The sequence below is a fragment of the Asterias rubens genome, chromosome 20 (genome assembly GCF_902459465.1).
Source record: "Asterias rubens chromosome 20, eAstRub1.3, whole genome shotgun sequence".
Classification (NCBI taxonomy): domain Eukaryota; kingdom Metazoa; phylum Echinodermata; class Asteroidea; order Forcipulatida; family Asteriidae; genus Asterias; species Asterias rubens.
Window position 1 is genome coordinate 6,825,339 of NC_047081.1, and position 17,549 is coordinate 6,842,887.

Genomic DNA, 17,549 nt, shown 5'->3' on the forward strand with positions numbered 1-17,549 from the left:
GTGTGGTCTTCGCATCCAGCTGAGAGCCAGTAGGGAGGGGGGGGGGGGTTGTATATTGCCACTTGGTCATAGATCTTTGGCCAGAATCGTACATGTACATTTATTTTTTTTAAATTTGCAAAAACAATAGTCGTACACAATTTTGATGATTTTTTTTTTTATATCTTCCTTCTTTAGTCGATTCTAGGTAATAAGTATGGAGACTATGTGTTACCGATGCGAATCGACTCCACAGAATTCAGTCATATCCGAGACTGCGCTTTTGAGGCTGGTAAAGGTGAGTCAAGTCTCTTCTGTATTTTTATTAAAGGAATGAAAAAAAAGAGTGGTACGAGGTCTTCAACCTTGGTTTAAAACCTTGCAGGAACGTGGCAAGGATCGTGGCAGCATGGCCACGACCCTGCAAGGTATTAAACTTGAACGTTTCAAAACCAAGTTGCCCTGACTCTTTTTTCCCCATTCATAAATGCCCTTTTTGTTGAAAATCTATCCAAATCTTGTTGTAAATTTTCAGATCATGCTCTATTTCACGAAGCGTCAAAATGCATGCGACTTCAACCGCTGTGCATATGGGCGTGCGCACTAAATGAAAATCGGCGCCAAATATATTGTCATTTAACTGGCCCCAATGACAGCAGACTTCTTTTAGAGTTAAAGATAGTTCTTGTACATTTTCTGTGTTTTTTATTGTACAAACAGATATCAACATCTTAGATGAGTGGTACATCCAAGAGGCGGATGGACTGGAGCAAGTCTATTCACTCTCGCCAATATCTGCTAAGCTAAAGAGCTACTATGACCTGTAAGTAACTTAATAAAAACCTTCACCAATCTGCAAATGCAGAAATTATTTTTTTACAGTTTACAAAAAAAACTAATTATTTCACACACAAAAAGTTTGCCAGAGGGGCTTCAAAGAAAGAAGACAAACTTAGTTTTTTGCAAAAAACTAAGTTTGTTTTCGTGTTTGCAGAGTAAACTGCTTTTGCTAGTTCTTCATCTATATGATATGAATGAACATTAAGTGTGTCTAACGAATAAACATTAAGTATGCAAACGACCCTTATCAACTCAGAGTGGAGAGAATTAAGAAGCCCATTAGAAAGATGTTTCAAGGTGCCTATTTCATCTTCATCTATTATTTTATGAATTAACATTAGGCATGTCTTATGAACAAACATCAGTAAAAAGCAAATGACCTCATCCTCTAGCCGTGAAGAGAACAAAAAGTTCTGATTTCTTCTTCATCTGTATGTTTAACAAAAATAACAAAAGGGGTTGTTCATAATTTTTCTACATTTTGCACAAGCATACCCTTTGTCGATACCCCTCCCCTCCCCCCCCCCCCCAGCAAAAAAGTGTCCAAGAAATATGTTTTTCTTTCCCCCACACTATTCTACAAACACTGTTTATTACCAGCACAGAAATAAGAAACACATAAAGAACCTACACGTACTGCCGTAATTTTGTATGCAGAAGGCGCAGCTTATATGATTTTCAAAAGGCAAAATAAACACACAAAAAACACTGTCTTATCTAACAGTGCGAAAATGGCCATGAAGCTGGTTCGAAATTTGTCCAGAAGTGAAGGCATTAACCCCCTCCCAGCGTACAGTTTGTGTGCTTTTGCAAATGTTGATAAATGTTGCTAAGTATATGCAAATGACCTCGTCCTATAGGACTGAAGAGAACAAAGAAGCCCAGGGTAAAGATGTTGCAAAATCCCTAAGTATGTTATGAATAAACATTGAGTATGTCTTATGAATAAACATTAAGTTTTTCTTATGAATCAACATTAACTATGCAAATGACCTCATCCTGTAGGACTGAAGAGAACAAAGAATCCCACGAGAAGGATGTTGCCAAGTGGAAGAAGACGCACGACTCCCTTCTTGAGATCTTACAGCAATGCTCAGAATATGTCCATGATGAAGGATTGCTCAACGAGGAACAGCTGCATAAATATCACATGTCAGGTACGCAGATTTACTCCTCCTTCCAGGGACCATCGTCAAGTCTATAGTCAAGCAAGATGCTTGACGATATTAAAAACTCTCCGATTTCAGTCATAAAACAGACTGCCACTTTCCCAAGTGGTGGAGCACTTATTTGATTTTCTCCTCTTGTTTGTAGTTATTAAAGTGGGATTTCCGAAGACTGTAAACCAAAGTATGTTTTGCAAACAATTCCTTCATGGCCCTCGAAATCTGTAATGAACTTCTTGCTCTTTTCTTTTTCCCCTGCTCTACAGCGATTGAGAACGAGCTTGTTCACGCCAGTCAACTCTCTAATGAAGCAAGCGGAAAATGTCTCTTTGTTTTCCGTACACTCGAAGACTTTCCCCAGAACGTTGAGAACCAAGAAATGCATAATTACGTCGACATCCGTAAGCCAAGCAGACCAAAGATTTACAAGAAGGCCCAGGAGAGAATAAAGTTTTTGAAGGAAACGAAGATCCCGTCTCTCGCGATCGAGGAGAACGTATTCACCTACTCGACGCCTTGGTCAACAAATGGTCTAGATCCTCAGAATGTCGAGGAACACGTTCAGTATGTCAAGGAGATGACATCTCAGATTGTCTTCAGGATCAAGGAGCTCATCAACGAGGAGATTGCCAAGGAGAAAGAGAACACTCGCAATGTGGATAACTCGAAGAGCGTCATGTCGGAGGTCATTGCACACGGGCACGTTGCCGCTTCAAAGAAAACAAACTTTATCAATCGGGACTCTATTGTCAGCCAGGTGGAGCGGCTGATCAATCCGGCGAAGGTCGAGGCTAAAAAGGAGAATCATCCCATCATCTTACATGGAGAGGCTGGAAGTGGGAAAACGACGGTCGTCGCACAGTTGGTTCATCTGGCGCCCTCATGGCTCGGCGACGGCTCAACCCTTGTTGCGAGGTTCATGGGGCGTACAACAAACTGCAAGACGATGCGAGACCTGCTGGAGAGCTCTTGCCACCAGATCCTCGAAGTCTACAAGCCTAAGGGACTCGGCGAGCTCCCGAAAGACCGGGACAAACTCACCGCCTTGTTCTTAAAGCTGGTGACCACCGTGCCTAGCCCAGTGAAACCCCTCCTCATCATCGTCGACATCCCCGAAGAAATCTCGCAGAATCTCAGCAAGGAGCTCCTGGATTGGCTCCCGTGTGAGATCCCCGCCTCCACGAACATCGTGCTCTCGTTATCCGACTCTCCCGCCCTCAAGGTCCTCCACGAAAAGATTCCCAACCAGACTCACTTCATCCGCGTCACGTCGCTGAATGACCGCGAACTCTCAGAGATGGTCAAACTCTTTCTCACAGAAAACTCACGGCCTTTGACCTCGGACCAGGTCAAGGTAGTGACCCGCGCTGTGGCCAGACACCCGTTGCCAATGTTTGCTAAGTTAATGTGTCATGAAGCTCAGTTTGTGAATCCTTCGGGTAATGGGAGGGATCCTGTAGCTGCTTTGACGGAGGCAGCCAATCTACTCTTACAACACGTGGAGGAGAGACATGGAATCGTAGTTACCAACCACATCCTCAGGTAATTAAAATAATAAAGGATAATAGTAATAATATTAATAATAATGCACATTTGTAATGCGCCAAATCAATCTAAGAAATGTTCAAGATGCAGAGACAATAACAAAACAATACATGCTTTCTGTAAGCACAGAATCGATGCTTGCGGAAGCAGGGAATTCCAAACTTAAAGATGTCTTTGGGATGCCATTGTTGGTTACAGATCTCTTCATATTTTCTTTTATTGGTTTTTTCTCTCTCATGTCTGTAAATTCTTTCTCGTCGTCTGTCCACTATCTTTATTCCATACTCGTCTCTAGCCAACCACTTAAATTTGACTTCCTAAGACTATCGAGATGGTTGCTATGTCACATGATTAGGGGCAAGCTCTTTGTAGTTATGTAAGACATGTAAGAGACGGTGAACACCCATACACGATTCTGAATGGATGTGTATGACACAATGGTACTAGGGTTTCCTCACCTTGAGGTTGCTATACAAAGGCTTGCCCCGAACAATATGACATAGCAACTGTCTCTATAGTCTAAGGAATTCAAATGTAAAAAGGTGTATTGTGACTAAGCAAGTCAGTTGTACCAGATATTATTCAAATCTAACTCCCAAATGGCTTATTTTTGTAGGTAAAAAAAAAAAAAATAAAAAAAAAAAATAAACTTTGAAAACCACTATGTCTCGATGGGAATGAAGGATGCAATCAATGATATCACCATGGTAACCACGGGGGGTCCTTGTGTAACAAAACACTTCTAGTATGAAATAATAAGTCGGAATACAATGATCTTTCGGAGTCAATGGCTACCATGACAACGTGATGTCATACCTTGAAGCCGTTTTATACATGTAGATCTCATTTCTCCAATAGTGACATAAAAACAATTCTCACAATATGTCTGATCTTTCCCATGGGACAAGACAGAGTTATTCTAAAGATAGATCGCACTTTTACATGATGTCACGTACAAGAAAATATCAAGATTGTTTTTTTTGCAAGCGAATGAATGAACGCATTCACTTGTCATTGACTCCTTGCGAATTGAATTTATCCGCCAAAAATAGACGCTGTCTTCCCTGAAAGTACATGTAAAGCAAGGGGAACAATTTTTTTTTCTCATTGATTTGTTTTCTTCAATTGAGAACGTTTTCAAAAATGTCAGACCTTTTCCCATGTGACAAGACCGAATTATTCTAAAGATAGATCGCTCTATTAGATGAGAACGCTTTCATGGTTGTAACTTAATGGTGGCTTGCTTGTGATGTAAATGTGGAGCTACATTGTGTGGCGATTTTTGGGTAAGAGCTGTACTTTGGAGGAGTGTTTGACGTTGCAGGGTCTGCACCTCGCAATGTTTTTAACAGGAAAGATTGAAGAACAGGAATCATAATAATACCTGGGAAAGCCCACAACCATAGTCGCTCTACTAAACAAATTGGATTATCCCTGCTGTGGAACATTGTGATGATAAATACATTAACCACTTCATGTTTTTTTTTTCGACAATCCTGTGCCAACCTGCAGTTTAGTTTTTCCAGTTTTTGGAGCTTCTTGAGTAATTGTTTCCTTTTGAAAATATTGTTGCCACAATGATACCCTGACTTGACAAAGGAAAGACAACAAAAGTTCTTATTGGATTTGATGTTGTCGTGTGAAGGAAAGACAGCATAGGTTTTCATGGTTAGCCTCCGGATTTGATGTTGTCGTGTGAGGGAAAGACAGCATTGGTTTTCATGGTTAGCTTCCGGATTTGATGTTGTCGTGTGAGGGAAAGACAGCATAGGTTTTCATGGTTAGCTTCCGGATTTGATGTTGTCGTGTGAGGGAAAGACAGCATAGGTTTTTATGGTTAGCCTCCGGATTTGATGTTGTCGTGTGAGGGAAAGACAGCATAGGTTTTCATGGTTAGCCTGCGGATTTGATGTTGTCATGTGAGGGAAAGACAGCATAGGTTTTCATGGTTAGCCTCCGGATTTGATTTTTTGTCGTGTGAGAAAAATGAGTATAGGCACTCATCGTGATTCGCAAAACCTCAGCAGTGTGTCACGGTCGTGGTATCAGGCCTGGAGTAGACCAATCCATTAACTCCGACCAATCACGATGCAACAAAGGTCTGACAAATAAAGTCTGACATGCGTGCGCGTATGCTTGGCGCGTGCAAATGTGCAGAAAGGCATTGGAGAGGCTCACGTGCTCTTGTTCGTACGTGGATCGGTCAATTACACGATTACACGCAGGCCACTGATGAGGCCATGGTCTCCGTTGCCTCTGGTTAGCCTTGGTGCCCTTAAAAAAATATCCATTGATTTTAAGATTTTCTAATGGAAGTGCAAGTTTGCAAAATAAAAATGGCCTTGCCCTTTCAACATGTTCAAAGAATTCAAAATTCCAGGCTTGTGTTATCCTGGAATCATAGAATCTTTAAACTCACCCGACATTGAGCCGAATTTAATGTTGATTTGGGGTGGCAGCCTGTCCATTCTTATATAGTTTTAAAAAGCATCCATCTCTAGATTTAAAGATAGTAAGTGATGTTTGAAGCTTTGCATGATGTTAAGGATAAGAATTAACTATACTTAATATTAAGCTTGTGTGTACAATATTTAATAATTCCCTTTTGAGGGAGTGTGGCCCTGAAAACAGCCAGTTTCGACTTGATGTTTCGATTAGTATACTCGGCTTGTCTCAGGGGAGAAAAGGGAAAAAAGGACAAAGAAAAAAAAAAGGAAAAATGCTGTCTCTTTTCAGATCCATCACTCCCTCAATAGAGGATGGATTATAACATGGTTGTACCTGCAAAGCTTACTATTATTTGTAGTTTATTCTGTAGCAGTCCAGCGAGCTATCCAGAAAGTCAAGGCTCGTTCTAGGAAGTCAGTACTTTCCAAAGGACCCAAGAAACAACAGAGTCCTACTGGGAAAGTTCCTTTTGTTGTCACTTTCCACCCCTCACTTCCTCCCATTTGTAAAATAACCAGTTCTAACCATCATATTCTTCACACATCAGATCGACTTCAACGTGCTGTGCAGGAAGAACCCATAGTTGCCTACAGACGCCCACCAAGTCTCAGGGATCTCATTGTCCGAGCAGAAGTCCCTCCCATTAATGATGATGTTAATCCCCCTCTACCACAGGGAACTTTTAGGTGTTCCAACATCTCCAAATGCATCGTCTGTAGATAACACATCAGGGAATCGGACTCCTTCACCAGTAACACCGGCGGTACCACCCATAAGACAAGGGGTCATGTCACCTGCACCACCACTAATCTCATTTATCTCATATCTTGCAGAGTCTGTGGTGTTCAATATATAGGTGAAACAAGAACTACACTCAAGAGGCGTTTCTACGGCCACAGATCTACAGTCAAGACCCAAAAGCTAGATACACCTGTAGGTCATCACTTCAATCTTCCTAATCACTCCATTTCTGACATGATCTTACAGGGCATAGAGGCACTAGGCAACCACAGAGAGACTGTGCGTTTGAGTAGGGAGAAACTCTGGATTAGACGCCTCCAGACCATTCAACCCCATGGTCTGAACATCCAAGAAGGAAACGACTAATAAACCTTTTGTTTTGCCGTCTCCTTTTTTCCCATAGCCTTTTAGCCTGAGCCTCATTCACTAATAAATTACTTTTTACCCAACCTCACCACCCTTGATGTTGTCCTTTGTGTTTCCATATTCTTGCTTGTGGTCAAGCCAGTCCCTTCCCTTCACCCCCCCCCCTTTTTGTCCCCCTATTCATTGTTTACCCCCTGCTTTTTTATGTATGCTTTCTAACCCCATTCATGTATTTCCACTTCACTGCTTATGTTTCACTTAGTTACCTGTTCATGTTTGTTGTGTTGTCATTTAGCCTTCTGCTAGAGTCCAAACGTCAGGCCATTAACTATTTTTTGCTTGTTTAGTTTATTCTTAGATAGAAAGTATTATCCCTTGGATAATAGAATCCTTTTACCTGGTAATTATTGCCTTTTCAGACAGTACCAATTTAGAATTCTGGAAAAAAAGCAGGGTACACATCTTTGATAACAATAAATGATTCCCCTTGTATAAAAGTTGAAGAAAAACATCAGTTAATTATGCTGGTTTTGAAGAATGTATTAAATATGTCCACTCCCTCCTTGTTTGTTTTCAGATACCTGACGGCCGCTCATCATGGTTTAACGGAGGCTGAGCTGTTAGATTTGTTGTCATGTGACGACGATCTCCTAGGGACCATTTACCCAGAATCCTTACCTCAATTGTTGCGATTCCCGTATCATCTCTGGGCTGCTATCAAGTACGACCTCGGTAAGTCAACAATTATCCAACCACCCTCCCCTATCAATTTGGACTCCTGCTTGGGTCCTTTGAGTGCTCAAAAGTTTAAATACAGTGGACACTATTCGAACGACCAAATACGGTAGCATTACGTCATGCAATGCCTGAGCACAGCAAGCGAAAGTAGTCCATTTTTAGTGCCGTATTAAGTCATCCGTTACCCTCCGGTAGCTGTCATGGCGGCGTTCATGAGTCGAGTACAACTAGCGGCCAACATCGTATGGGTTGTTTTTTATGCAAGCAGAGTGTGACCTGCCTAAAGTTGTACCCATGAATACATGTAAAGATGGGGCAAGAGATTATGTGACTACACAGAAAAGAATCGTAATAAACAATTTGGGGTCACTGCTGAGAGAACTACAGTACTCGTGTCCCCAGGGTACTCGCGGCGGTATCTGACAGGTCACCCGGAAAACTGAACACGCCTGAAAGCTAAAACCGTTCGTACAACGTGCTGATATGTCCGACTACGTCACCCGGAAAACTGAACACGGCGGAAGACTGTAACCGCCACACCGGGACTCAAACTCACACTCTGCTGATTAGAAACACCATAGCTTGAGTTCGGTGCTTTTATCAGCTCGGCCACAACACTAGTGGGATAATTTAAAGTTTCCACCATGTACTTAAAGCCATTATACAATTTCGGTAAACAGTATTGTCCAAGTCCCACACTTGGTGTACTACAACTTATATATAAAATAACAAACCTGTGAAAATTTAGACTCAATCGGTCATCGGAGTCGGGAGAAAATAACGGGAAATCCCACTCTTGTTTCCACGCGTTTCGCCGTGACATGACATGTGTTTAAAATAAATCCGTAATTCTCGCTATCGAGAATTGATATTGTTTTAATGTTTTCTCAAAAAGTAAAGCATTTCATGGATCAATATTTCAAGAGAAGTCTTTCACCATTACCTTCTGTAAACCCTGTAAATTATTTGTAAATCTGTGAACTTTTTTTTTTTCCTGTACCGAAAGTGTATAATGGAAATTTAATCTATAAAAGTAAAGGCGACATCAGCATAAACATTTACAACGTAATGATGTGAAGAATAAGAATAAACTATAAATAATAATACAATAACATTCTTATATAGCGCATTTCACAATAACCGTATCAATGCGCTTTACATGTTGTACCTTAGTGCCCTGGTCATAGGGCCAATATTATAACATCCCTTTTAATGTTTCGCAGCTCCCCTTGGGAGTATACAGCCTGGGCAACAGTTTATATCGCTCCAAAGGCTTTTCATTCAGAATATCAACCTCTACCCTTGCTGGTACCCGTTTATACCCCCGGGTGAAGAGAAGCAATTATAGTAAAGTATCTTGCTCAAGGACACAAGTGTCATGACCGGGATTCGAACCCACACTCTGGTGACTTAGCACCAGAACTTGAATTCGATGCTCTTAACTACTCGGCCATGACACTCAATAAATAAATAGGGAACTTTGCGGGTATGACCATGTAGTCATTCTATTTTGAGGGAGTGTTGCCTCTAGCTCTGAAAAGAGCCAGTTTTGTTCGAACAGTATACTCTGCTCGTCTTCAGGAGTAAAAAGTAGTTAACTATTATTTATAGTTATTTTTTTTTTATACTTGTTTACCACATTGATTGAAATTTGATTCTTGATATTTATTGCTTAAAGGCTCTTTGTTGGAGGAACATTTCATCGACAGCAAGACGTTGGTAACATGGAGCAGCTCCGTCATCCAGCAGATCGCCTCGCAGCGTTACTTCACCAACAGCTCCTTACGAATCAAGTGTCACAAACACATTGCCGAGCTGTTCCTCCAGACGTGGGTCAAAGAGAAGCGATGGTCTCTCGAGGGTCGTGACCTGGAAGGGGTCGAGTCGGGTCGTAAGGTCGCACCGCAGCCACTGCTTTATGGAGAGACGAGGTATAACATCCGACGGCTGAGCGAGCTATGGTTCCATCTGGCACATGCTGGTAAGTTGAAGAGATTGTTTATTTGTGTTTTACATTGTGAACCCAGGTTCGAATCCACTCTCTCAAAACCTACTGATTAAACATGGGGTAACATTTTCTGAAGCGGTGTTTGTACAATTTTGGCTCATAGGGGCTTGCCCCGGACTCTGGAGGAAAGAGGAATGTACACATGCACATTGTACGCACTTGATTTAGTTGTGCTTTAACGGCACTTGACACCTTTGGTGATTGTCAAAGACCAGTATTCTCACTTGGTGTATACCAACATATGCATAAAATAACAAATCTGTGAAATTTTGACTCATTGGTCATCAAATTTGCAAAAGATTAATGGAAAAAAAACAACACCCTTGTTGCACAAATTTGTGTACTTTCAGGTGCCTAAAAAGGGCTTCAGGCCTGAAGTCTTTTATAATTTGAGTGAGAATGCACTTGTATGTGTGCTGCACAGTGTGCATAGGGTCTATAGACCAGAATCTGGACTGACTTTCCGACTCTGTCTTTCCAGGTGATCTGAAGAGGCTGAAGCACTTCACCATGTGTAACTTTGAGTACCTCCTTGCCAAGGCGCACGCCATGTCAGTCTACCAATTGCTTCAGGATTTCGACACCGTTCGTAGCATGGTGATTGATTCCGAGATTGACCTGACAAGCAGTGCGATGATGCTTAGCGCCCCCGCACTGACTGCTGACCCGCTGCAACTTGCTGCTGAGCTGATCGGCCGCTTGTTACCGGTCAAAGGTGAGTAGACCTTTTCGCAAATACCCATTGTGCAACTGTCGAATGAGATGCATGCTGGTCTAGGAAGCATCAAACTTGATCCCTAGCTAGACCAGCATGCACCTCATTCCATGCCTACATGCACGTACCGAGTATTTTCGATAAGGTATACATGTATGTACCTGTTGCATGTAACGTCATAGCCCTGCTGAGGTCAAAGGAAGACCTACCTATCATTGGCTGAGAGGTGTGCTTGCGCATATACATATTGTTCTTGTTTGTTGGTTATTTTTTATATTTTTTGTTGTATGAGCCGCAAATGTGAACAATAAGCATAACAAAAATTTTTGAGATCAATGAACAGAATGAATGCTCCTGACTCTTTCAATGCCCACTTTTTTTCGACACTTTCAACCTAAAATTTTCCATTTTGTTTTTCAAAGTTGAAATGCCCCCATTGATTAGAAATCAATTGAAGAATTTTGAATCCTCCAAACTGTACGGTGAGTTTTTAAGCTTCAAATTTTCAGGCTGTCTGTTTGTGAACACCGCGGCCAAAGATAGGGTTGGGACCCACTGTCACCTCGTGGATGGATTCAATGTGCGCAGCAAAAAAATACAGTGATTGTTTTAACTGCCGTTTTCTCAACTAGTAGACACTGTATTCAGCTAAAACTTTCACATGTGACTTTTATTGAATCTTTCTTGACAATGTTGTCTTTAAACCAGCATTCTGGTAATAATAAAAACTAATCTCTGACCCTACCTTAAAATTGTCTTACTCAGAGGACTACCCAGGCAGCTTAGAGAGTCTGATCAATCAATCCATGGAATGGTGTGAGCAGTTCACTCGCCCCCTCATCGTTCCCTTAGCCTCCTGGCTGCCGGCGGCCCGAGATGCGTACGTCACCACGGTCCCCTGTGAGGGCGCTGTACACAAGATGGCGGTATCCACGGACAACCAGTGGGTGTACTGCGTCCTGAAGGAGATGTACATCGCAGCGTTCCGGGTCGCCTCTCACGAGAAGGGCTGGGAGATCAAGGCTCATGACATGGAAGTGACGTGTATACAGACGTCAGACGATAACAGGTAGGTCTAACATGTTGCTCTCATGACAATATTGTTTATTTTTGTTATGAGAAATTGCCAAACATCACAAGGCCGGACGGACACTTTAAGGTGAGGGCTACACTTAATTGATTTGAGCTGTTAACCCAAATCAACTGCAACCGGAGGCACGTTGGCACATACTCCTGGGGCTGAAACAGGGTTCCCCACTTCACAGTCTAATAGGAGTCTGACTGGTAGAGCAGAATGCACTACCAGCCCAACTTTTCAAACAGGTCAATCATCAAGCTTTAGAAGAACCAATTTATCAATCTATTAATCTATCACCAACTTATGAATTGATCGATTAATCAACCAGTCATGAAATTGTCATTCTATGGAACAGTCATTTGTTTACCAATCTGTGGAAGACTCGATTATCAATCTTTTGACCAATCTATCAGTCAATCAATCAATCAATCAATCAATCAATCAACCAATCATTCAGTCAAACAAACAAGAAGTTGTCAGTCTGTTGATGAACAGTCCGTTGATAATCAATCTGCAGAAGAATCCTTTTTCGATTCTTTTGATTAATCAATCAGCTATAGTCAGTCAATCTACCAATCAATCATTCAGTCAATCAATTATCAATTGATATATCAATAAGTCAATTATCAATCTATCCATGTATTTATCCGGTAGTTGTTGACTGGCTCAACAGACTTTTGATACAAATCTGCAGAAGAATCGATTATCCATGAGTCAATCAACCAGTTAGTCAATCAATCAGTCAGTTGTTCATTCAATCATCAATCAATATATCAATTAATAATTTATCAATCTATCAACGTATTGATCAGGTGGTTGTTAACCGGCTCAACAGACAAGACCATCAAAGTCTGGTGCACCGACAAAGCGGAGTGCGTCGGAACCCTCGCTGAACAGAAAGGCGTGATTACAGCAGTCCTGATGAGTCATAACGGCAAACGTATCATCAGCGGCTCGGCCGACTTCAAGCTGAGAATCTTCTCTAGTGAGACCAGAGAGTTGGAGAAGACTCTTGAGGGACACAAGGATGCTGTGATTGCGATCTCCGTCAATAGCCACGACGATGTGCTGGTCTCGGCTTCGGCTGACTCTACAATTAGGGTAGGAATGTCCTTCTAATCACTAGGCATTGTATTCTTCCTACGTAAGAACTCACTCCTCGATAGTAAAGTTAACAACCTGAAGTCCCCTCGATCCACTAAAGCAAAAGTAGGAGTCCCGGCAAATTTGCTACCTTCATCCCAGGTAGTTGTTAATAAGCAGGACAGCTCTTTTCAGAACTGAGAAGTCTCCCGAATTCCAAAAAAATCTACTTCGTGGTAGTAGAATATAAAGCAAGACAAGTTCTCAAACGAACAGTGTCTACCCAGCAAGTAGATACACACATGGTGTTACCGCAAACCAAATGTACACTGATACATGTACCTCACTATGCAATGCCTTAAATCCCATGTACTTCAGTCTGATTTCAAATTTGTTGGCCCTTGGAAAGATCAGAAGTGTTTGGATTAAATAGCTTGAAATGTTTATTATACAGCCTAAAGTATACATGTATGTCAGCCCTTGCCCTAGTCGGACCATGAGCCATCTCCTGTGTTGTCAACAACTCAATTCACCTGTCACAGCCAATGACCTTTCCGCTGAAAAAGACGTTGCCATCCTGTGTGTGGACCACTGGAGGGACACCATGAAGAAGAAGAAGAAGCCATTGTACTAGATAGAAATAGTCCTAAATGCCGAGTAAAAGTCGATGGCGCGATGGAAATCTTGACGCACAATCATAAAAAGACACAGTTTTTAGGCCTCAGTCTCAGGATTGCGCGCAAGATTTCCATTGCGCGACCATCGCGCGACCATTGCGCGACCGACTATAAACCGGCCTTTAAACCCACTTTCTTCACCCGTATTTCATTTTTTTAATCTGTTTCATGTTTGGCTTTGGATTTAATAATGATCTGATCTGATTTGATATGATTTGATTTCAGACATGGAATCTGGAGACGTTTCAAGACTTGGATGTGATCGAGGGCAACCAGTGTCTGATTACACACATGACATTATCATCAGATGATATGTTCATTATCACTGGTATGTTATTATTTATTTATTGTTTATTATTGATTCAGAAATAAAAGATTCACAGCCCTAAAGGCAGTGGACACTATCGGTAATTACTCAAAATAATTATTGGCATAAAACCTTTCTTGGTGACAAGTAATGGGGAGAGGTTTCTGGTATAAAACTTTGTGAGAAACGGCTCCCTCTGAAGTGCCATAGTTTTCGAGAAAGAAGTAATTTCCCACGAATTTGATTTCGAGACCTCAGATTTAGAACTTGAGGTCTCGAAATCAACCATCTAAACGCACACAACTTTGTGTGACAAGGGTTATTTTTCTTTCATTATTATCTCGCAACTTCGATAACCGATTGAGCTCAACTGTGAAGGCTAGTCTTTGACAATTACCAATAGTGTCCACTGCCTTTAAAGAGGCTGATTGAGTTTTATTTTTACATCATTAAGAAAAGTAAAAAATATTGATATCAAAAATTTACACAAAAAAAAAAGGAAAATGTTATAAGGGTTAACCATTATTTGGACAACAATGACAGCAACTCAAACATGGACAATGATGACAGTGACTCAAACATGGTATGTCAAAGCTCTTTGCCTCTCTAACCCCTTCCCCCAATACCTCTACCAATTTACTTTCCCCAAGGAAAAGATGGATTGTACATGACCCCATTTACCACAATCTCTGATGATAAACAATAAAAAGGTGCACGCGTGTGCGCGCTGCGCACAAATCTCAGCCAATGACCGCATTTCGTGGTGCACATTTCATCATCGATGGCAGCCATTACATGTATAGTGAAGATGAAACTAGTGTTTAAACTTCATATACACAATACAATACAATACAATACAATACAACACAAATTTATTGTCCCTGCATGGGAAATTCCTTTGGCCTTATTGCACACATACAAATACAGTCACCAGTAAAAAGGTACAACGTTAAAAATGGGATAGACCTTACCACAGAAAAATAGTGGGCCTAAAAAATACTGAGTTAAAAAGTGAACCACGGACAGACACATTAGAACCCTTGCATAACGCGGCTGAGTTCATGGCATGTTTTGCTCACAAAGAACAGCTATCGTCCAATCATTTGCCTCCTTTGACCCCAGTGAGGGTGCTTTGTGAGCGTGTGACGTCACATGCAATGGTCTATAGGGGGGTACATCATGCCTCATTTTGAGCACCAATTGCTGTCTTTGACCCTGATAGTCTTCATGTCTCCATTTTATTACCCCTACAGCCTACGAGGACAAGACGCTGCAAGTCTTCTGTCTACCCACAGGATCTGAAGTACACTGTCTGGAGAAACACAGCGACAGCGTAAGTTTGTCAAGATTGAGAATCTGTTTCATGGTTTGCTGGACTTGGAGGAGGGTAGAGTTCCCCGCCGGTTTTGTTCAGTGGATATACGTATTAAAGGGTTTGGGTGCTTTTTGTAGGACACAAAACACAATGTCAAAAGATTTACATTAAACTTACACGGTTTGAAAACTTACTTGGTTTGAAGATAATGATGGTAGAACGCTTCTCTTAAAAATATTACTTGCTCAGGTGCATGTATTTTCGCGACTCTCCTGAAAACATTGTTTGTGATTTTCACTTTTTCCACTAACGAAGCCGAAACTTCTACAGGTAAATTATATTACATACATCTTTATTCACAGTGCGTAGGGATTCATGTCATTGCTAAAAACTTAATCTACAAAAGGTATCAAAACCCTTTAAATAAAACTGTAAAGAAAAGGAACTTTGTATTCAACTTCGTTTTAACGACAGATCTGAAGGGGAGAGAAACATGTTCAAACAATGTGATGTTATTCTGAGGGGTTCTTGAATTAATGTTGCGAGTGCAATGTTCTAAGAAAACCAGTGAAGCATCTTCAAGTTTGCTTTCAATCGATCACACTCTGAATGGTCTCAATTTCAGACCGTAAAATTCTTATAAGTACTGAATTCCCGCTGTATTTTTTTTCTCGTAGATTGTTGATCTGAGCATCTGTGCAGACGGCAGCAACATCGCCATAGCAACCATCAAAAACAAAGTGCACATCTACAACATCAAGACGCAGGAGATCATCGAGACACTGAGTGGCCACAAGGGGGCGATCTCCACAGTGGCGGTGACGCGCGACGGTCATTTTGTGATGACGTCGTGCTTGGACGGCAACATCAGAGTCTGGAATATGCCCAAGAAATCCAACTCTGAAGTTTCACCGTTCTCCCATCAGGCAAAAGTCTCCTGCATAGGTAAGACCCCCAGGGCATCTGGAGATTCAAACAAACAAAGATCATCATTTGTGTGTATCAAACAGTCTTGACATCATCTGTTTATCTAAACTTGTGCTAGCTTGGTAGTCTTAAGCAGGCACAGTTTCCCCAAAATCTATCTAACCTCAGGAATCTTCATTGTTTGTCACTTCCACCCTGACAGAACTATTTTCTCTAAATTGCCAGAATCAGTTTTCTTTGCGATTACCGCTGGCACAAAGAAACCGTGACTTAAAGCCACTGGACACTTTTGGTAATTTGTCAAAGACCATTATGCTCTCTTGGTGTATCCAAACTTATGCATAAAATAACAAATCTGTGAAAATTTGGACTCAATTTAGTGGTCATTGAATTTGCAAGAGAACAATGAAAGATAAAACACCCTTGTTGCACAAATTTGTGTGCTGTCAGGTGCCTAATAAAAGGCTTCAGACCTGAGGTCTTTTAATATTTGAGTGAGAAATTACCCCTTTCTAAAAAACTACGTTACTTCAGAGGGAGCTGTTTCTCACAATGTTTTATACTACATGTATGAACAGCTCGTATTGCTCATTACCAAGTAAGTCTTCATGCTAACTTTTTTTTTTTAGTAACTACCAAAAGTGTCCAGTGCCTTTATCAAAGGCCAAAGAAAAGAAAGATTCTGTTTGAAGCATCAGGATTTTGTCTCTGTCTTTTGAGTATAAAATACCATATTCACGCACCATGTGACACAAACAGCCAATTTAGTCCAAGCCCGCACAAATGCAGTATTTTCCGCTTCGTTTCTACCAACATCTGTTCTCTTTGTGTGGATGAAACGAAGCGCTGCACGGTGAGTGTGTGCTCTGTCCACAACTTGTGGCATTTGTTCCGGTAATCCATCTTTGATACAAAAATACAAAAGTAATGTCCTTCCTCGGCAACCAGTCAGGGGAAAATTGGCGTGCTGACGCGCCATGCGGCAGTGATTGGCTAAAGTAGCAACAAATTTCTTAATGCTGTATTGTTGTGTTTGAAACTGCGAGCTCAGCTGTACCATGTTTTGTATTACTCACTTCAAAGGGGCAGTTTTAGTTTAAGAAAAGCTGACATTTTATTATTGTGTGGTATTGCTCTAATATTTGTTTTAAAAAACCCGAAACAGATACCATACCATGGGGAAGGGTAACAACAAGGTAATTTAGCGTGAATATAAATATGAAAAATTATTTGGTTTTCTTTAAATGCAGAGAATAGTCATCGTCAGTCTCCTGACGATGACTAGAGTAAGCTAGTCGAAACCTTGTGACCAATTTAGAAGTCACTTCACAGTGAAGTTAATGGATTAAAGTAGTAGTCAAGGCCGATTATCTACTCTCCGCCCACGTAGTAGTTAAAAGAAGGAAAGAACTGAGAAGTCTCCCAAATTCTGAAAATCTTCTCAGCAGTAGTAGAATATAAGCAAGACAGTTCTCAAAAGAACAGTAGACACACACATGGTGTTACCAAAAACCAAATATGTGTTGATATCTCACCATGCAATTCACAAATCCCATATCATGCATATAGAGAGTATTTACTAAGCAACAAAGTTCATAATGGTTTTATCATTAGAG

At 41.1% G+C, this 17,549-nt stretch overlaps 1 protein-coding gene across 2 annotated transcripts in view; it reads left to right on the plus strand.

Annotated features, from left to right (window-relative positions):
• LOC117303679 (NACHT domain- and WD repeat-containing protein 1-like) overlaps window positions 1-17,549 on the plus strand; it is a 50,825-nt gene that overhangs the window by 18,583 nt on the left and 14,693 nt on the right. For both annotated transcript variants that reach the window (XM_033787938.1, XM_033787939.1), the window contains exons 3-14: window positions 178-277; window positions 700-802; window positions 1,825-1,976; window positions 2,252-3,527; window positions 7,663-7,817; window positions 9,502-9,804; window positions 10,313-10,546; window positions 11,312-11,615; window positions 12,437-12,725; window positions 13,610-13,712; window positions 14,945-15,024; window positions 15,684-15,951. In XM_033787938.1, the coding sequence (XP_033643829.1) occupies window positions 178-277; window positions 700-802; window positions 1,825-1,976; window positions 2,252-3,527; window positions 7,663-7,817; window positions 9,502-9,804; window positions 10,313-10,546; window positions 11,312-11,615; window positions 12,437-12,725; window positions 13,610-13,712; window positions 14,945-15,024; window positions 15,684-15,951 (3,367 nt within the window). The remainder of the gene's footprint in view (window positions 1-177; window positions 278-699; window positions 803-1,824; window positions 1,977-2,251; window positions 3,528-7,662; window positions 7,818-9,501; window positions 9,805-10,312; window positions 10,547-11,311; window positions 11,616-12,436; window positions 12,726-13,609; window positions 13,713-14,944; window positions 15,025-15,683; window positions 15,952-17,549) is intronic.